This window comes from Globicephala melas, chromosome 16 (assembly GCF_963455315.2).
Source record: "Globicephala melas chromosome 16, mGloMel1.2, whole genome shotgun sequence".
Lineage (NCBI taxonomy): Eukaryota > Metazoa > Chordata > Mammalia > Artiodactyla > Delphinidae > Globicephala > Globicephala melas.
In genome coordinates, this window is record NC_083329.1 from 64,546,992 (window position 1) to 64,569,794 (window position 22,803).

The 22,803-nt window shown below is 37.5% G+C and overlaps 2 protein-coding genes across 3 annotated transcripts in view; one reads left to right on the forward strand and one right to left on the reverse strand.

The window, feature by feature from the left end:
* Window positions 1–650, reverse strand: part of LRRTM3 (leucine rich repeat transmembrane neuronal 3) — a 181,619-nt gene extending 180,969 nt beyond the window's left edge. The window contains exon 1 of the mRNA XM_030862375.2: window positions 330–650. Within this exon, the coding sequence (XP_030718235.1) occupies window positions 330–333 (4 nt within the window). The 5' untranslated portion in view covers window positions 334–650. The remainder of the gene's footprint in view (window positions 1–329) is intronic.
* The window catches only part of CTNNA3 (catenin alpha 3), a 1,571,950-nt gene that overhangs the window by 670,060 nt on the left and 879,087 nt on the right, over window positions 1–22,803 (forward strand). The window lies entirely within an intron of this gene.

Consider the following 22,803-nt stretch of genomic DNA (forward strand, 5'->3'; position numbering starts at 1 on the left):
ACTTAGAAAAGTTATCCCCCCAAAAAAGGAATTCATTTATTTTTTAATCAAGCAAAAATAAGCATGTATTTTCTCTTTTAGAAATTTAAATCTAGATAAAAACATTTAACATCAAATAGCATCTCCTTATAATTTAAAGAGAATTGTCTTTAGGCTTTTTTTTTTTTAATAGTTAAGCAAGGAAACATGGCAACTAAGCAATCGAATTTATAGTCTTAGAGCAGAGCAAGGTAATCTCTACAACAATTAAGGCAGAATTAATTTACAGATTAGTGGATTTTTTGTTTTTGTTTTTTTAAGAAGAAAAGAAGAAAAATGACAAAACATACCCATCCTTTGTATTGTTCAAAGGTCGTCCTTAGGTCTTTGCTTTGGCTTAGGGGGCCACTTGCATGACAGCCCCTGTCAGCTGCACTGTAGTGAGTCAGGGCTCGCTGACACCCAGGAAGAAAAATTGGACCCCTTGGGAGATGGACCGATTTTGGAACATTATTCTTTGCCAGCCACGCAGAACACTCCAAGAACAAATAAATCCCAACACCGCATTTGCAGCAAAACATCAAAATCTTCCTAGGTAATAGGATCTTCATGAATATTACGTTTTTGCATCTTTACAGTTTTTTTGTGGGGGGGGCGGTGTAAAAAAAAAAAAAAAACTGGCTTCTACAATTTCTTCTTATCGGAAAGCAAGATGTATTCCTCCAGGCAACGTGAGGCTACCTGAGCTGCCACATCTGTATTCCATAGCCCAGCATTTCTGGTGGCGAGCACCCACTTCAGCCACAGCGCTGCATTGGAGCCCGGAAGGCAGGAGAGCCCCGTACCGTGCACACGCTCAGCTCACTTCTGCAGACTGTCATTCCGAAAGCTGCTCGGACTGTTGCTTTGGTTTTAGTGAATGCAGTCTTATGTAAAGCTGCCCCCAGTGGTGAAGAACATTATGGGCATGTGCAGAAATGTCTCTCTTTTATCTTGCAAATGAGCAGGCTTTCTGTTGGAAAATGAATGATTCTTTTGGGTCGCTCAATAGGAACTGAATGGTCACCGTAATCAATAACTAGCAACATTTTCTGTAATTTCCAAGTCTTGTTTTACAATTTGGCAACGTCTTTATTGTCTGCATCCACTTAATCGCTAAACATGCTCTGCCCAGAGTTTTTCTTGAGCTTGACATTAAGTTCACAGACCGAATGTCAATTTTTCTTAACCTCAACATAGCTTTGAACTGAAATTTATAAAATGAATTATTGAGCTGCCTGCCCATTTGACCTCTTGGAGTCACAGCGATTATATTATACAAGGTGTCTCAGGATGCTAGAACACATACATTTTGGAGTAGAGAGGATAACTAGTGACATATAAACTAATGTATCCAATAACCTCTCTGGTTTTCCCACAAAAGACATAATTGGTTTCATGGCTTATGACATGGTTTGTTGTTTTGGTTGCTGTCATTTTATTTTTTTAATTACAAGAGAAATAAGCCATATTTAGTGTGAGTACAAGAATCAAGAGATCATCTGGTTCAGTTTATTGATGCTGTTACTATTACACGAGCAATATTTATTGAGCACTTTCTAAGTGCTTTAAATGGGCTATCTTATTCTATCTGTAAACAATATTATGATGTAGGTCCCATTATAACCTTCATTTTGAAGATGAGGAAACCGAGACTTGGAAAGGTAACTTGCTCAAGGTCATATAGCAAGCATCAGAACTGAGATTTCGAACCATAGCTCTCTTAGCTTACACCTCTAACTGCTAGATGATCCTGCTTCAACAACATTGTTATCTTCACGTTAAAATGAGCCAAATGAAAATTATCCTAAGTCATTGTGTCAGGAAAGCCTGTAATAAAATAAAATTCTTGATTTCTAGAATAGGTTTTCATAAACTTCTTTGGTATGAGTCTTCTAAGAAGAATCATAAAAACTAAAGAGGAGAAGCTTAGCCTAATGATTAAGAGGATGAATTTTTGCACCTAGGTTCAAATCCTGGCTGTACTTTACCGGCTCTGTAACCTTCACTAGGTTACTTATCTTCTCTATGCATTAGTTTTCTCTTCTGCAAAATGGGCATAATAACAAAATTCCATTTCATAGAGGGTTTGAGAATTAAGTCATCTAAATGTCTGTGAAGTACTTAGAATAGTAAGTGGCACATGATAAGCCTGTGTCAGCTGTTATTTGAATAATATCAACTTTACTGTATTTGCTGGTATTGCATGTTATTTAGTATTGAATATTGAGTATACTCACTTTCATTTACTCACAAAGAACTACTTCAATGAATATTTTTTATATTGTTTACAGTGGATTTCTGAGATCCTTTCAGTCTTGCCTTCTTTGATGAGAAGAGTTCCTAAATTGCCATCATCTCAACTTTATCTTTAAAATGAGTATCTAGTGGACCATAACTAGTAATTAATGTTTGATTATTTTCTTCCCAGAGCAGAATATGGTAACATCTGCCCCACAGAGAAAACCATTTGGTTTAAAAATAAATGGTAATTTTATAAAAAATAAAAGTGTTAGTCTTAGTTAGATGAATTGGCTGTGGAAAACCCTGGAGAGCTTTCATATCTTCTAAGGATGAGAAACTTGGTAACAGTCATGATAATCAAAAGGGATCCCATAGACATCATGCAATTCCTCAGCTAGTATGCCATTAACAGGGCAGTTTCCTCCCAATTATTCTTGCTATCAATGCGCATAAAGCCCCCAGAGAGCTTGTTAAAAAGATAAATTTCCCAATCCCTCCCCCAAGATTTTGATTCAAGGGGACGGAAGAGGCTACACTTATCAACAGACTCTGATGGACAACTTGGTTTAAAAAATGCACTGTGGGCTTCCCTGGTGGCGCAGTGGTTGAGAGTCCGCCTGCCGATGCAGGGGACGTGGGTTCGTGTCCCGGTCCGGGAAGATCCCACGTGCCGCGGAGCGGCTGGGCCCGTGAGCCGTGGCCGTTGAGCCTGCGCGTCCGGAGCCTGTGCCCCGCAACGGGAGAGGCCACAACAGTGAGAGGCCCTCGTATTGCAAAAAAAAAAAAAAAAAGGTGAAAAAATGCACTGTAAGGGAATGAATAAAAATAATAAATTTTCTCCTAGTAGGAAGAGAGGACATATAAATCTATGACATTGTGATATAGATTCTATGAGGACAAAGACAATGTTTTGTCTACTTCAGTTTCCCTGAAATCTGCAATAGTGCTTGGCATATCATAGACGCTCAATAAAGATTTATTGAATAAATACATTTTTATGGGGGTCACAGGTACATTTGATGTAGGATAGACTGGTTATGTAATGCTAGTCTTGTGTACATGGGATTGATCCCTGAAAAGTTCCTTGGCCAGTGAGATTGGATACAGTCTCGGAGAAAGTGTTCTTAAAAAATGTGTGTTATAAGGCAAGAAACTGGGAAGCGGAAATACTCACATGGTCAGCAAGTGATCTTCACTTTTCATGTAGATATCTCTTGTCTTCATAGTTAAACCATAAATTTTATGAGAATAGTAAGTATAGGTTTGAATATTCCCTTTGGCATGTTACAACTTTTATCATCTAACATCCCAAATAGGGCTTGGCAACTTGTATCTATTAAAAAAAAGACTAAAGGGAATCATATTTATAACTCCTCTATCATATATATCTCTGTTGCTTGAAAGGCTCTGATTTTTCTCTTCACCATCCTTGCTTCTCCAAGGGAAGCAGCTATCCGATGTCTGTTTTGCCTAACAGCTGCAGAGGGCTGCTCTAGGATGGCTGGAGGCCCCATCAACTTTGCGTTTCTTATTCTTCTCTCATTCCCTGACAGAAGCACAGATGAGCCCACTGAGAAGGTAATTCTCTCACTTTGCTTTTCCTGGGAGAAATCTTCTTGGATCAATTCTGGTGAATAACATTTGCTGCTGCGTCACACACCTTGCCCTTAGTTTTTAGACATTTTCCTGGTACCTTGGCTTCTGATCTTATTTTGCTCCATAGTTCTGACTTCACATTCACCTTTTGGATTTCAAAATTGATATTTTCTCTTAATGCTGATTATTGATCTTTTCCTCAGTAGTGATCAGTAGCCATTCTTGGATTGGGTCTGACTCCAGGCCCTCTGTGTGGCTCCTACTTTGGCACTAGCTCTTAAGCCAGTACCACCACCAGGTCTATCCTGGTTCAAGGTAATGAAGTGCCTGAAGAGGGAAGACCAGTCAAGAGGCTAGTAGAGAAATCCAAAAATAAAATAGTGCAACGCTAAACCAGACTGAATACTTGAGGCTACAGAAATCACTCCCAAGACATCGAGTAGTCTCTCAAAAGAAAAACAAAACCTTGTATTCTAAAAGATTTTAGTAATTTGCTGGTTACTTTTTAAAGTTTATTCTCCTTTTACTTGTTGACTACAGCAAGATGATTATTTCTTACTTGCCTTTCAAAAGAAGCAAAATTATACTACATGATGTATTTAGCAAATTCTTTTGCACTTAACACCACATACAGAAAAAAACCTAAACTACCGGACAACTTAAATTTCCCCAATGAATCTAGGGCCTTAATGATTTACATACTTATGGAATATAGTGTCATGCATTTTAAGACTTTTTTTTAATTGCACTGATAATACTTCAGATAGCTTGACATATTTTGTTTAAATTGGGTAAATAAATCCAATCTTACTTATATGATGGCAAATTTCAGTGTAATATGAAACTGAATTGCCATATATAAACTTAGAAAATCAGGGCTTAAAGTGGATATACTGATATCTTAACAATGGGTTTTCTCAGAGATTTCATTTATTTAACAGTTTGGGTACCGACTAAGTCCTAGACACGGTTCCAGACACTTAGAGTATATCAGTGTACAAAACAAAGATCTAAGCTTACATTCTGAAGGGGTAAGATGGACAATAAAAAACAAACATAAGTAGTATATTATTAGGTAGTGTGTACTATAGAAAAGTAAGAAAGATAGTGAAGATTAAGAGTGGAAGGGGTGAGATGGATCGTAGTTTTAAATAGGATGGTTAGGGCCACTAAGAAAGTGGCTTGAACAACCGTTGAAGGAGGTGAGGTTGTTAACCTTAAATATGTATGGGGAGTGACCAGTGCAAAGGCCCTCTGTGGGAGTATATAGTGTGTTCATTGACGAGAAAAAAGGCCAGTCAGTCTTAGAGTGGAGAGAGCAAGTGGGAGAGTAATTGGAGATGAAGTCAGAGAGGGAATATACTCTAAAGGGACAAGAGTAGTAAGGAGTAGTAAGGGAAGCCAGTAAGGCGGTTATAATACCAGTCAAGAGAGATGATTGTGGCTTGGGCCAGTATGGTAGCAGTGGGAGTGGTGAGAATTGGTTAGATTCTAGATTTATGTTTAGGTAAAACCAACAGGAGTTTTTTAATGGATTAGAAGTGAAGGTATGAGATAAAGAGAGAAATTAAAGATGACTGCTGGGGCTTCCCTGGTGGCGCAGTGGTTGAGAGTCCGCCTGCCGATGCAGGGGACGCGGGTTCGTGCCCCGGTCTGGGAGGATCCCACATGCCGCGGAGCAGCTGGGCCCGTGAGCCATGGCCGCTGAGCCTGCGCGTCCAGAGCCTGTGCTCCGCAACGGGAGAGGCCACAACAGTGAGAGGCCTGCGCACCGCAAAAAAAAAAAAAAAAAAAAGATGACTGCTAGTTTTATGGGCTGAGCAACTGGAGGGATGGTACAGCCATCAGCTGCTTCTGTAGGTCAAGTTCGGGGAATAACATCAAGAGTTCAACACATTTGAATTTTGTTTGAATTTGGTTCTCAACTTTCTTCAGTTTTGTGAGACTTTAATTTTTGCAAACATCTTCTTGTTATTAGGCCTCAAAGAACCATGATGTATTTTAAAATCGTTTGTAAAATGACAGAGCAAAATTAGGCACTAACAATAGCAACATGGATTTCTATTCAGATGGTCTGGACAGTGGCAACATCTTTGCAAATTGTCTTAGAAGGCAATGGAATCAAAAGCTTTGATGAAAACTGAAAATTACATAAAGACCAGATATGGGAACATGTGGACTAAGAGTTTTAGGAAATAAATTCGGTAAAAATCCAAAATGTTTTTCTAGAATAATTTAGAGAATGACACATACTTCTTATTGCATATGCCAGTTGACATTTGGAATTTGGAACTGATTCTGGCCAGTCTTCTTAAGGTCTCAGTTTGCTTATCTGCAAAATAGTACTCATAAAACCTGTGCTATGAATCTCTAAAGTTTTTATTTAGGATCAAGTTCCATAATTTATATGTAAATACATTGTAGACTATAAAGTGCTACAAAATATTTCTGAAATCAGTGTACCTGTGAGAAAATTAATTTTTCTTTGAATTCTGTCTAGGTGCTCTGGTCATGAGCATATACTGGAACAAACATATATCAAGGGTCACTAACATGACCAAGGACAGAGTCAGAATTTACTAATATTATAAAAAAAAAAATTCTCAGTATTCCCTTTCTACTACAGTTTTAATACCACAACCATTTATTATACAGCATACATCATTGACATTCTAACTCATAAAGTGCTTTCACCAATAAGTCATGTTATCTAGGTGTTGTAAAGAGCTTAATGTTTTTGACTCAGCTACCCTATCATGTAATAAGATAGTCAGAATGCTGCTATAGAGTCCCTACAGCTATGAAAATTTTATTTTCTTCATTTCTAGTTGGTTAGAATACTCAAATGCATTTGTACATTTATAACTATATTCTGATCTTCCATCGAACATTAACATGTCTCTGAAATATCCTTGGTTTCCACCTGCTTGCTTCAAGGGCTCCATTAAAAACCCTGTCTGGTCACATATGGTTATAAGTGAATATGTCTGACTTAGATAAATGGATGAAGAAATTTCCAGGTCTGACCGTTAAAATGGTTTCTCGGTGTCTTTTTGGAATGAGGCAAATTCAAATGAATGAGACCTACAAGATTATCCAACACATCTCCCTCTCCCTCACCTAAAGATACATTTATGCTGCAGCATCAATCCATACTCTCAGGTTTTATTGCATTCCTCACTTTTTCTTCCTACAGAGGTAGCCCTAAGCTAAATTTGAGGATAGGGAAAAATAACAAACTCTTAAAATGTAACACTTATTGGTAGACTTCTGAAGATTGAAAAAGACTACATAATTTTGAGGAAACAATTGTTCTTATTTTTTTTTTTTAGTGGAAATTTCAAAACATACACAAAAGTAGAGAGTATAGTATAATAAACATTAACAATTATCAATATTTTACTAATTCTGTTCCACCTATCCCCACCTTCCTTCACACACACCCACACTTTTTTTTTTTTTTTTCTTTCTGGAGTATTTTAAAAGCAAATCTCAGAAATCATGTCATTTTATATATATGTGTGTGTGTGTGTGTGTGTGTGTGTGTATGTGTTTCAGTATGTAATTCTAATCAGTAAAGACTTTTAATTTAACCATCTAGCATTAGAACACCTAACATATTTAACGATAAGTTCTTAAAGCTGGTTTATGGTCAAGACCTAAGTGAAGCCCAAATATTGCATTTGGTTTTCATGTTTCTGAAGTCTCTCTAATTTTTTAATGCCATCAGTTTATTGGGAGGTACCAGGTCATTTGAACTGTAGCTTGTTCCATGTTTGACGTTCAGTTGATTCCTTCTCCTGTATCATTTAAGTTGTAAGGAGTAAGTTTTAATGGCATACATGTTGAGCAAGAGTCCATTCATTAATTTAAGCAGGATATCCAGCCCCAAATTGATACTTGGGGCATCTATTCACGTTTGGTAGCAAAGTTAAGACTTGCATTAACTTTTGAGTAATGTGAGACTTAGAACTTGAAGGAAAATATGTATTTCTGTTTTGTTCTGTTTGTATTACCAGGGAATACAGTAATGGGTCAAATGGCAAGTTTTCAGAGCAATAATTAAAATTAAGGTGTCACAAGTCTCGGTTGGTTTACCATTCATATTTACTAGTATTTCTGTTCTTCCCTTTCCACTGCACTTGCTTTTTTGCCCATAGTCGTCAAAAGCAATTATTTGCTTTGTTCCTTGCTAAACAAACCTGCTAATTTTTATATTAATATTGGAATAGCCTTCTAACAGAGGCTCAAAAAAATTACTTTCAAGAGAACAGCCATCAAAATTCATTTGTAGTCATTTTATTGAGAGAAATCAGTTTTCTAACTTTTCATCTGGAACAAAGTCCATGAAGGAACATGTGGCACCAGAGCCACATTGTAAAATTTATAGTCCTATATATATTCCCAAAATTCTTATGATTTCTCACAATAGAACAAAGGAGTTTTAGAGTAACTATAAAAGTCTCTTACAAATTTGTACCTTAATATTTGATGTTTTACTTTAAATGATTGTATGGCTGTGCTTTGAATATAAAGTCAATATTATTTAAATGGTATAATAATAAACATTTTGCTATATTTGCTTTACATATGTTCTGATGTACAAGTTTTTTTTAAAGAAAATTTTCTGTCTTAGTCCATTTGAGCTATTGTAACAGAATGTGATAGATTGGGTGGCTTATAAACAACAGAAATGTATTTCTCACAGTTCTGGAGGCTGGGAAGTCCAAGATCAAGATGTGGTCAGATTCCATGTTTGGTGAGATTGCATTCCTGCCTCCTGTTTCACAGACTGCCACCTTCTCTCTGGAACTTCACATAGCTTAAGTGGCAAGGGAGCTCTCAGGGGCCTCTTTACTAAGGACACTTATCCCATTCACCTAATCACCTCCCAAAGGTTCCACCTCCAAATACCATCACTTTGGGGATTAGGTTTCAACGTATGATTTGGTGGACGTGGAACACAAACGTTCAGTCTATAGGTTTTCTATTGTACTTTTAAAGCATTCTGTATAATAGTTTCAATGGGTACACTAGTATATTTTAAAATTTGCCTTCCTGACAAATATGTTAGCATTAAGAATTAAATCCGGGCCCTGAACAAAGATGGCGGAGTAGAAGGACGTGCTCTCACACCCTCTTGTGAGAACACCAGAATCACAACTAGCTTCTGGACAGTCATCAACAGGAAGACACTGGAACTCACCAAAAAAGATACCTGACATCCAAAGACAAAGGAGAAGCCACAATGAGACAGTAGGAGGGAATCAATCACAGTAAAATCAAATCCCATAAATGCTGGGTGGATGACTCACAGACTGGAGAACCCTTATACCACAGAAGGCCACTCACTGGAGTGAAGGTTCTGAGCCCCACATCAGGCTTCCCAACCTGGGGATCCAGCAACAGGAGGAGGAATTCCTAGAGAATCAGACTTTGAAGGCTAGTGGGACTTGATTGCAGGACTTCGACAGGACTGGGAGAAACAGAGGCTCCACTCTTGGAGGGCACACACAAAGTAGTGTGTGCATTGGGACCCAGGGGAAGGAGCAGTAACCCCAGAGGAGACTGAACCAGACCTACCTGCTAGTGTTGGAGGGTCTCCTGAAGAGGTGGGGGTGGCTGTGGCTCACCATGGGGACAAGGACACTGGCAGCAGAAGTTCTGGGAAGTACCCCTTGGCGTGAGCCCTCCCAGAGTCTGCCATTAGCCCCACCAAAGACCCATGTAGGCTCCAGTGTTGTTGCCTCTGGCCAAATAACCAACAGGGAGGGTACCCGCCCCACCCATCAGCAGTCAAACAGATTAAAGTTTTACTGAGCTCTGCCCACCAGAGCAATCCCCAGCTCTACCCACCACCAGTCCCACCCATCAGGAAACTTGCACAAGCCTCCTAGATAGCCTCATCCACCAGAGGTCAGACAGCAGAAGAAAGAACTACAATCCTGCAGCCTGTGGAACAAAAACCACATTCACAGAAAGATAGACAAGATGAAAAAGCAGAGGTCTATGTACCAGATGAAGGAACAAGATAAAACCCCAGAAAAACAACTATATGAAGTGGAGATAGGCAACCTTCCAGAAAAAAATTCAGAATAATGATAGTGAAGATGATCCAGGACCTCGGAAAAAGAATGGAGGCAAAGATCGAGAAGATGCAAGAAATGTTTAACAAAGACTTAGAAGAATTAAAGAACAAACAAACAGAGATGAACAATACAATAACTGAAATGAAAACTACACTAGAAGGAATCAATAGCAGAATAACTGAGGCAGAACAGATAAGTGACCTGGAAGACAGAATGGTGGAATTCACTGCTGCAGAACAGAATAAAGAAAAAAGAATGAAAAGAAATGAAGATAGCCTAAGAGACCTCTGGGACAACATTAAACGCAACAACATTCGCACTATAGGGGTCCCAGAGGGAGAAGAGAGAGAGAAAGGACCTGAGAAAATACTGAAGAGATTATAGTCGAAAACTTCCCTAACATGGGAAAGGAAATAGCCACACAAGTCCAGGAAGCGCAGAGAGTCCGATACAGGATAAACCCAAGGAGAAACACACCGAGACACATAGTAATCAAATTGGAAAAAATCAAAGACAAAGAAAAATTATTGAAAGCAGCAAGGGAAAAATGACAAATAATATACAAGGGAACTCCCATAAGGTTAACAGCTGATTTCTCAGCAGAAACTCTACAAGACAGAAGGGAGTGGCATGATATACTTAAAGTGATGAAAGGGAAGAACCTACAACCAAGATTACTGTACCGGGCAAGGATCTCACTCAGATTTGATGGAGAAATCAAAAGCTTTACAGACAAGCAAAAGGTAAGAGGATTCAGCACCACCAAACCAACTCTACAACAAATGCTAAAGGAACTTCTGTAAGTGGGAAACACAAGAGAAGAAAATGACCTACAAAAACAAACCCAAAACAATTAATAAAATTGTCATAGGAACATACATATTGATAATTACCTTAAATGTGAATGGATTAAATGCTCCAACCAAAAGACACAGGCTTGCTGAATGGATACAAAAACAAGACACATATATATGCAATATACAAGAGACCCACTTCAGACCTAGGGACGCATACAGACTGAAAGTGAGGGGATGGAAAAAGATATTCCATGCAAATGGAAATCAAAAGCTGGAGTAGCAATAGTCATATCAGATAAAATAGACTTTAACATAAAGAATGTTACAAGAGACAAGGAAGGACACTACATAATGATCAAGGGATCAATCCAAGAAGAAGATATAACAATTATAAATAGATATGCACCCAACATAGGAGCACGTCAATACATAAGGAAACTGCTAACAGCTATGAAAGAGGAAATTGACAGTAACACAATAATAGTGGGGGACTTTAACACCTCACTTAAACCAATGGACAGATCAGCCAACATGAAAATAAATAAGACACAGAAGCTTTAAATGACACAATAGACCAGATAGATTTAATTGGTATTTATAGGACATTGCCTCCAAAAACAGCAGATTACACTTTCTTCTCAAGTGCACACAAAACGTTCTTCAGGATAGATCACATCTTGGGTCACAAATCAAACCTCATTAAATTTAAGAAAATTAAAATCATATCAAGCATCTTTTCTGACCACAACACTGTGAGATTAGAAATGAGTTACAGGGAAAAAAACGTAAAAAACACAAACACATGGAGGTTAAACAGTACGTTACTAAATAACCAAGGTATCACTGAAGAAATCAAAGAGGAAATCAAAAAATACCTAGGACAAATGACAATGAGAACACAATGACCTAAAACCTATGGGATGCAGCAAAAGCAATTCTAAGAGGGAAGGTTATAGCTATACAAGCCTACCTCAAGAAACAAGAAAAATCTCAAATAAACAAACTAATTTTACACCTAAAGGAACTAGAGAAAGAAGAACAAACAAAACCCAAAGTTAGCAGAAGGAAAGAAAACATAAAGATTAGAGCAGAAATAAATGAAACAGAAACAAAGAAAACAACAGCAAAGACCAATAAAACTAAAAGCTGGTTCTTTGAGAAGATAAACAGAATTGATAAACCATTAGCCAGACTCATCAAGAAAAGGAAGGAGAAGACTCAAATCAATAAAATTAGAAATGAAACAGGAGAAGTTACAACAGACACTGCAGAAATACAAAGCATCGTAAGAGACTACTACAAGCAACTCTATGCCAATAAAATGGACAACCTGGAAGAAATGGACAAATTCTTAGAGAGGTATAACCTTCCAAGACTGAACTGGGAAGAAATAGAAAATATGAACAGACCAATCACAAGTAATTAAATTAAAATTGTGATTAAAAATCTTCCAACAAACAAAAGTCCAGGACCAGATGGCTTCACAGGTGAATTCTATAAAACATTTAGAGAAGAGCTAACACACCCATCCTTCTCAAACTCTTCCAAAAAATTGCAGAGGAAGGAACACTCCCAAACTCATTCTACGAGGCTAACATCACCCTGATACCAAAACCAGACAAAGATACTACAAAAAAAGAAAATTACAGACCAATATCACAGATGAATATAGATGCAAAAATCCTCAACAAAATAGTAGCAGATAGAATCCAAAAACACATTAAAAGGATCATACCCTATGATCTAGTGGGATTTATCCCAGGGATGAAAGGATTCATCAATATACGCAAATCAATCAATGTGATACACCATGTTAACAAAGTGAAGAATAAAAACCATACGATCATCTCAATCGATGCCGAAAAAGCTTTTGACAAAATTCAACACCCATTTATGATAAAAGCTCTTCAGAAAGTGGGCACAGAGGGAACCTACCTCAACATAGTAAAGGCCATATACAACAAACCCATAGCAAACATCATTCTCAACGGTGAAAAACTGAAAGAATTTCCTCTAAGATCAGGAACAAGGCAAGGATGTCCACTCTCACCACTATTATTCAGCATAGTTCTGGAAGTCCTAGCCACAGCAATCAGAGAAGCAAAAGAAATAAAATAATACAAATTGGAAAAGAAGAAGTAGAACTGTCACTGTTTGCAGATGACATGATACTATACATAGAGAATCCTAAATGTGCCACCAGAAAACGATTAGAGATAATCAATGAATTTGGTAAAGTTGCAGGATAGAAAATTAATGCACAGAAATCTCTTGCATTCCTATACAATAATGATGAAAAATATGAAAGAGAAATTAAGAAAACACTCCCATTTACCGCTGCAACATAAAGAATAAAATACCTAGGTATAAACCTACCTAGCGAGACAAAAGTCCTGTATGCAGAAAACTATAAGACACTGATGAAATAAATTAAAGATGATACCAACAGATGGAGAGATATACCGTGTTCTTGGATTGGAAGAGTCAATATTTTGAAAATGACTATACTACCCAAAGCAATCTACAGATTCAATGCAATCCCTATCAAATTACCAACGGCATATTTTATAGAGCTAGAACAAAAAATCCTAAAATTTGTGTGGAGACACAAAAGACCCTGAATAGCCAATGCAGTCTTGAGGGAAAAAAATGGAGCTGGAGGAATCAGACTCCCTGACTTCAGACTATACTACAAAGCTACAGTAATTGAGACAATATAGTACTGGCACAAAAACAGAAACATAGATCACTGGAACAAGATAGAAAACCCAGAGATAAACCAGGCACCTACAGTCAACTGATGTATGACAAAGGAGGCAAGGATATATAATGGAGAAAAGACAGTCCCTTCAATAAGTGGTGCTGGGAAAACTGGATAGCTACAGGTAAAAGAATGAAATTAGAACACTCCCTAACACCAAACACAAAAATAAACTCAAAATGGATTCAAGACCTAAATGTAACCCTGGACAATTTAAAACTCTTAGAGGAAAACATAGGAAGAACACTCTTTGACATAAATTGCAGCAAGATCTTTTTTGATCCACCTCCTAGAGTAACGGAAATCAAAACAAAAATAAACAAATGGGACCTAATGAAACTTCAGAGCTTTTGCACCACAAAGGAAACCATAAGATGAAAAGACAACCCTCAGAATGGGGGAAAATATTTGCAAATGAATCAACAGGCAAAGGATTAATCTCCAAAATATATAAACAGCTCATGCAGCTCAATATTAAAAAAAACAAACAACCCAATACAAAAATGGGCAGGACACCTAAATAGACATTTCTCCCAAGAAGACATACAGATGGCCCAGAAGCACATGAAAAGCTGTTCAACATCACTAATTATTAGAGAAATGCAAAACAAAACTACAATGAGGTATCACCTCACACCAGTTAGAATGGGCATCATAAGAAGATCTACAAACAGCAAATGCTGGAGAGGGTGTGGAGAAAAGGGAACCCTCTTGCACTGTTGGTGGGAATATAAATTGATACAGCCACTCTGGAGAACAGTATGGAGGTTCCTTAAAAAACTAAGAATAGAATTACCATATGATCCAGCAATCCCACTACTGGGTATATATCCGGAGAAAACCATAATTCAAAAAGACACATGCACCTCAATGTTCACTGCAGCACTATTTACAATAACCAGGTCATGGAAGCACCATAATGCCTATCGACAGATGAATGGATAAAGAAGATGTGGCACATATATACAATGGAATATTACTCAGCCATAAAAAGGAACGAAATTGGGTCACGTGTAGAGACTTGGATGGATCTAGAGACTGTCATACAGAGTGAAGTAAGTCAGAAAGAGAAAAACAAATATCATATATTAACGCATATATGTGGAACGTAGAAAAATGTTACAGGTGAACCAGTTTGCAGGGCAGAAACTGAGACACAGATGTAGAGCGTAAAGGTATGGACACCAAGAGGAGAAAGTGGCGGGGGGGTGTGGGTGGTGGTGTGATGAACTGGGCCATTGGGATTGACATGTATACACTGATGTGTATAAAATTGATTACTAATAAGAACCTGCTGTATAAAAAAAAAAAAAATTCAAAAATTCAAAAAAAAAAAAAGAATTAAATTTCCTAACCCCCAGGTGGGGGAAGACGATAGAAATCTTGATTTGGAGAAAAAAGGTTAATATTCCATTGGTTAGTTCTATTTTTGTTTCTGAAACAATGTTTGTTGGTTTTTGGTTTTATGCTGGAGACCTAAGAGATTTTAAACTTCTGATAGAAAAGAAATTCTGAAAAAAAAAAAAAAAAGAAAGAAAGAAAAGAAAAGAAATTTTATGTAGGTTGGCAGTGTAGTAGCAACACATAGGAGCTGTGGGTCCTTATGTTACATGGAAATATTTGTCTATTTGGGGACTTTCTTAAACTGGGCTGGAGAACCCTTCTCTGTAACATAAATACTTTTAATCCTGATTGAAAATTACTTCCCTTAAGAGTGTGGGGATTGCTTCGGAATCTCCTGTGGCTCACAGCAGAGCCCCCATGTGGCAAAATTGTGATTCAGGCAGAAACTGACTGAGTCCTTGGAAGTAAAGCCATGCATCTCTCATAAAAATAAAATTTCTTTATCTGGTACTGAGTTGGGAATTTATTAATTCAGTGAATATTTATCAAGCTCTTATACCATCCTTGGTGCTGGGGATGCAACAGTGAGTAAGACCAAGCACTTACCATCAGAGGACTTGCATTCTAGTTGCATGCATCACTAGATGAGATAGTAAAAAATAAACATTATAGGCACACATTACAATGTCAACTAGAGATATAAGTGCTATGAAGAAAAATAACAGAGTTTACGGGCTAGCGACAGTTTGATGGAGTGGTCAGAAAATCCCTTTCTGAGGACTTCACGTTTGAGAGCAAGTAGAAGGCAACTCATGTGACTCTGTGTTCTCTCAGATGGAATCTCCCTTTGGGATTTTCACTGATCACCACCAACACCTTTACAGTGTTGCTGCTCCTCCTTTGACACTTCAGCCCAAGAGTGGACATAATTTCCTTTTGGGACAAGTGGCACAACTGAAAGTTTAGATAACATTTTAAGAAATTCTTTTAAAAACTAAAAAAATTAGGAGATAACACAATGAGAAAAAACAAAGCAATATGACTCATACAGTGATTCTTATACAGAGTTAGCTTTCTGAGATCCAGTTTTCTGATTGCGGGTTGTCATCAGGAATATTTGCTCCAACAGATGTGACCCCACCCACTCAAAGACTGTTGCAGGCCTCATCAGTCATATCTCATCCTCGCACAATAAGCCCACTGTTTAAACAAGAGTTTCACACATGCAAGAAAAAGAGAAGCCTTTCCCCCAGGAATCTCCTTGCCTCTCCCTCAGTGATTTTCTTTCATCTCCAAATCTTGGTCTTCAGGTACCTATGGTGACCCAGTTCTTCTGGATCTTTTTTTTTTCCCACTTATCAACAAATGAATTATATGGTATTAGCTGATAATGGCTTATAGTGTTACCCTTCTCAGTGTACTTGAAATTTAGTAGGTAACTCTGAGAAATGGGAAATATTAAGGTATCGGAGAACTGAATTTTTTGTACGTAGTTTGAAAAGCAAATATGAGAAAAGATTTGTATTAAAAATACCCATACTTCAGAACCATTTTTTTTTCTTCCATATATATGTTAGCATACAGTATTTGTTTTTCTCTTTCTGACTTACTTCACTCTGTATGACAGACTCTAGATCCATCCACCTCACTACAAATAACTCCGTTTCTTTTTATGGCTGAGTAATATTCCATTGTATATATGTGCCACATCTTCTTAGCAATTCATCTGTCAATGGACACTTAGGTTGCTTCCATGTCCTGGTTATTGTAAATAGAGCTGCAGTGAACATTGTGGTACATGACTCTTTTTGAATGATGGTTTTTTCAGGGTATATGCCCAGTAGTGGGATTGCTGGGTCATATGGTAGTTCTATTTTTAGCTTTTTAAGGAACCTCCATACTGTTCTCCATAGTGGCTGTATCAATTTACATGGGTAAGCTGGGATGAAGTGAGAGAGTGGCATGGACTTATATATACTACCAAATGCAAAATAGGTAGCTAGTGGGAAGCAGCCGCCTGGCACAGGGAGATCAGCTCGGTGCTTTGTGACCACCTAGAGGGGTGGAATAAGGAGGGTGAGAGGGAGACGCAAGAGGGATATATGTATATGTATAGCTGATTCGCTTTGTTATAAAGCAGAAACTAACCCACCATTGTAAAGCAATTATACTCCAATAAAGATGTTAAAAAAATAAAAATTAAAAATATAAAAATGCCCATACTTGCTTTTCCTTCTCAGCTTCTTCACCAATTACTCTTTTAGATTCAGTCACTTTGTTTTATTTTTTTTTCAGTAACTTTATTTTAACTATCATTTCCTTCTCATAATATTTCTGAATTTTGTTGAGATTTTCATTTCTTGCTATTGTAACTGAAGATTTAGTATCATCCTTCCTCTCACTGTCCCATTTTTCATGTTAATATAGTATTAAATAAATAAACAGTATTTAACTTAGGATGACTATGTAAGCAATGATGCTGCTGGATTAAGTGGTATACTAGATTGTGCTTCCATTCTCATTCAACTTTTTGTTTTTCTTGCAGTTAAGAATTGTCCCTATTCCCTCTCTTTCCCCTCCCACAAATTTGCTTAGTTTTGTCTGTACCTAGGGTTAGTTGTTTTTCCCAATATTTGAAAAGATTTGTTCCAAATACTCAGTCAGTTCAGATAATCCCTTTCTTCTGCAGCACTCCATTTCTCTGCCCCAATATCTAATCACAGCTGTTAACCTAGTACCCCCCTTCACCATTCTCCAATGGTGATAGCCCGTTTCCTGGATCCCATATATTCATTTTCTTAGTTTGCCACTTGTTTTGTTGAAGCATATTCACTAGCAGATTCCTGAGAGGGTGCCTGTGAAATAAAAATTTCATGTCTGAATTTTTAAAATTTATCTTTACTGATTAAAAGATTGGCTGTATAATTCACAGTTGACAATCATTTTCCTTCAGAATCTTTAAACCATTGCACCACTGTCTTCTCACACCCACTCTTGCTGCTGAGAATCAGAGGCTATTCTGGTTCCCACTCCTTTGTGTATAATTTATTCTTTACTCTCTGGAAGGTTTTATGGAACTTTATTTTCCCTGGTATTTGGAAATTAAGCAAGGATATACTTTGGTTTGGGCCTTTTTTCATTCACTGTGCTGGGTATTCAGTGGTCCTTTAAATCTGGAGACTTGTGTCCTTCAGTTCTGTAAAATTATGTCTTCTTTTTAAATTACCTCTCCCCATTTTCTCTGTTCTCTCTCTCTGGAACTTTTATTGCACAAATTTTGGACTTCTTGGATTGATACTTTGGTTTTTCTCTCCTATTTTCCATCTCTTTATCTTTTTTGACTTACTTTCAGGTGATTTCCTCAGCTTTGTGTTACAATATTTATTTATTTATTAAAAATCTAGATCAGGTATCAACAAACTATGACACAATTAAATCCAGCAGTGATGCTGCTGGGTCAGGTGGTGTAAATAAAGTTAAGTTTCTGTAAATAAAGGAACACATTCATGCTCATTCGCTTATAGATTGTCTATGGATGCTTTCACCTTACAATGACAGAGTTTAGAGACTGTAAGGCCTGAAAATATGTGTCTATAAAGGGACACATAGGGCTACCCTGGTGGCGCAGTGCTTGGGAGTCCGCCTGCCGATGCAGGGGACGCGGGTTCGTGCCCCGGTCCGGGAGGATCCCACGTGCCGCGGAGCGGCTGGGCCCGTGAGCCATGGCCGCTGAGTCTGCATGTCCGGAGCCCGTGCTCCGCAGCGGGAGAGGCCACAGCAGTGAGAGGCCCGCGTACCGCAAAAAAAAAAAAAAAAAAAAAAAGGGACACATATTTACTATGTGTCCCTTTATAGAAAAAGTTTGCAGATCCTCCCTCTTCTCCCAGTTTAGGTGATCATATTTGTTATCTCCAGGAGCTCTTTTCTGGGTCTCTTATTTTCTTCTTAATATCATCATGCTGTATGTCTATCGATGTGACCTCTTCTTACTCTGAGGACATTGCATGGACTGTTTTTGTAGTATACTGCTTGCTTCAATGCCACTGTTTCCACTGAGGTAATTAGTTCATTCTGGCTTATTTCATGTTGGAAGCTTTACTCAAATGTTAAGTTTCTTGTGTGTTCATTCAGGTTAATGAGTGAGGCACTAAAAACTGAGAGAAGGTCCCCTGTGTGTAGGCAAGCTTCTGGCTGTGGATTTTGTGGTAGCAGGATTAAACAGTGAGCTTGCCTTTTTACTGAGGAATGTCCAGATGCATGAATATAGATTTTTTTTTCCTTCAGAGAAGACCCCAAGCCCCCTGCACTAGGACTGCTGGCTACCAGTGTCCTGGGACAAAGCAGGGGAAGGGTGGCGAGGTCCCCAACTCATTATGTACATTCTCATTTAATTCTTCTGTTTTCAGGTCCAAACCTTACTCCTTTGCCTCATGTACTTGGGTTTAGCTTATTTTGCCAGAAAATAAGCATTTTCTCTTCTCTGCTTGAAGAAAGGAGTAGTATCTTAGCTCAGGCTGACTATATAATAAATACCACAGAGTGGGCGACTCACAACAGAAATTTACTTCTCCCAGTTTTTGAGGCAGAAAGTCTGAGATCAGCGTGTTTGAGAGTTTGGTGAGGTCCCTCTTCCTGGTTTGCAGATGGATGCATTCTTGCTGTATCCTCACATGGCAGAGAGAGAGAGAGAGAGAGAGATCATCTCTCTTTTGATAACAGTACAAACCTATTTGTGAAGCCTCCACCTTCATGACCAAATTATCTCCCAAAGGCTCTACCTCCGGATATCATCACTTTGGGGATTAGGGCTTCAGCATAGAATTTGCTGGGGGTACACAAACACTCAGTCCATACTGGATAGTCTCTAGATTTCTTGGGGTGAAGTTGGGGATCTGGCAGTCAGTCACTCACCATGAAGACTTTAAACCAGTCCTTGTATTTTAAGTGAGCCCCCTCTTCTGGAGGCTTTAAAGATTTTGCTGCACAGTGTAGGGTCCCCCTTCAGTAAGCATTTAGATTGTAGCTTTCTTGACTCTACTCATTTATTACATATTCTTTGTTTTCCAAAAATTTGTAGAAATTGTTCATCCATTCTTACCTCCTCTTTATCCTCGATTGTATTCATCATTACATGAGTTTTGAGGAAGAAGAGGTAATAAAAATGTGCAATAAATCAGTCATATTTAAGATATCAGTTTCTCATGACAGATTTCAGGCATCGCAGGTGATCACAGAGGTTGGGAAAGAGACTAGCAAAGCTGCCGTATAAGCCAGGACTGTAGCCCAAGGATAGACATGGAGGTAAAAGTCTTCAGTCATAAAAGTGAGCTGCTCTCCTCTTTGAAATTCATATCTTCCAGGCCATCTTACCCAGAATCATTGTAAGGTCTCTTACTATGTACATATTTTTCTATACAGTGTTTTAAATCAGAAGAAACTTGGCTATATTGTACTTACCTGTGGCTTCGTTGGCTGTATAATTCAGTGTATGCCTACTACCGTTTCATTCATTCTTCTGTAGGTCGCAGTTAAGTTACCCCCATTTGTTCATTTATTTCTGAATCATCACTTTCGTGAGGTTTCTCCCACATCCCTTTTAGCCCAGAGCAACCTATTCTTTTTTGCAAGCCAGCAGCCTTCAAAAGTGCTAGGAAAATATATATTTTGAAATACCATTTTTGTGTTTATAGTTTGCTGTGGCTGAGTGAATATATTGGGTGGAAATAGAATGACTTTTCAGGCCATCATGTTCATTTAAGCTAAATTTTCTCTAGCATTTTATATTTTGTATTTATTACAACTACTTGCAAATTTACACATTTTCAGTATTTGTAAGCCTGAGCCCAGTATTTTCTCAAAAGAATGAGTTTATAATTTTATAATGAAATATAGATAATAGAATTTTATGTATGTTTTCTCAAGAAACCAACTGTACTCTGAACTGAAATATGGATTTGTTTTCCCACTTTTTGTATCAAAATTTTGGTTTCAGTTATTATTATCACTTATACTTTAGAACGACTTTTCCTTCTCAGATTTATTTTTGTGACTTAGTAGTAAAAAATTAGAAAAACTTGAACTTAATATGGTCTATGGTGTGTGTGTGTGTGTGTGTGTGTGTGTGTGTATGTGTGTTTTTACATCGCTAAGAAGTAGAGCTTTACAAATAAATATAATATTTCAACTAGGCAAACTTTTATTTATGATCCAAGTATCCAAGTGAATAACACAATGTGGGACTCTATTCAAAAACTAGTAATAGGTATCACATAGTCATTTAAATGTTCTCCTTAATTCATTGGCTCAGTTTGAGACCAGACTTTCTCTTAAAGGCAACAGTCTGCATTAATTCTGTATTTTTTCTCTCTATAGTATTTACTTAAAAATCATGAAAATATTTTTGACTTGGTATACATTACTTTCAGTCTTGGTATTTTCCTGCTGAGGTACTCTGTGTTTCTGCCTAAAGAAACCAAAGCAATTAAACATGTCATCCCATGTTTAGGCTATTAGTCCTAATTGTTAAGCTTTGAAGGTTTCCTGTGGGTACTTCTAAAAGGCTTGAGAAGTTTTACATAATTTTAAGTGGCTTATAAGCTTTGTAAGTTTAACTTGGAGAGTATTGTAGTAATACTAAGTAATAATGATATAAAGGCTTAGAGAATCATAGAATTGGAAAGGATTTTGAGGTTATTTTATCCAGTCCACATTTTACATATCAGAAAACTGAAACCCAGAGAGATAAAGTAACTGGCTCAATTGACATATGATATGTGTACAGGAACTTTGTGTGGAACTTAGATCCTCTGACTCTTAGTGTATTTTTTATGACCATTGTGTCTTCTTTGAATCCAAACCAAAGTTTTTGTACTATGTGGAAAACAGCAGCAGGCATTAATAGATAACTTTTTACCTATCCTCATATAGATTTATCTATACAACTAAGACAAAATTTGTTTTGTTAGAAGTAAAACATATGTCTTAAACTATTCTTTGTTTCCTTTCTATTATAAAAGCAATAAATATTCATTATAAAACATAGGGACCATGGTTTCACCATCCAAAGTTTAGCAGTTATACAAATTATACAAATTTTGACAATTATACAAATTTTTCACGAACTTGAATTTAATGCATCACATTCCTTGAAATGGATGGAACAGTTATTTTAAATTTCTTCTACGTTGGAAATTTAGTTTATAGAACAACCTTTATTTATGTTGAATTATTCAGGCTTACCTTCCCTTAAGTGACTGAAACATGTAAATTATTGGCTCTGAAAAGGAAAGAAATCACTTATATTCTAATATACAGTCTCTCTCCCATATGGCTAACATAATCTCTTAAATAGCAAGTTATCCCACGCCAAAGGACAAGGTACACAGAGAAGAATTTGGTGAGTTTTCAGTGGAACAACCCAAAGGTCAACTCCAGAATGGTGTTACTACATCCCTAAAACACTACCACCAATTTGGTTACGTTATTGTCTTGCTTAAATCCCTTGAATAGCTCACTGTCGCCTCTAGTTAAATAGCAGACTCATCCTCATGACACACAAGGTTCTTCTGATTTGATTCATTTTGTTGTTAGATAAAGCCCAACAATCAGCTGTGAAGAAAAGCAGGAACCTTACTGGGGAAGGAATTGTAGCTTCGTATTAGTGTCCTGCACTTTGCTGTTCTCCATTTGTCTTACCTGTCCTGTGTTCACCTCTGTTCACCTCAAAGCTCCAGCTTATTCATGGTTTTTACTTCTTATGGGGTTGGCTTGCCACAAGATCTTCATTGCCTACACGCTACCTCATGACTCAGCTTTATTTCAAATCAGCTCATTCTTTCAATACTTTTCAGTGTAAAATTCTAGAGAAGGCAAGTCTGAAATGCCACCTCATATGTTGCTATCTGGCTTATGAGTTGGTTTTTCTTGAATACAGTGACCACCCTGAGTCTAATCA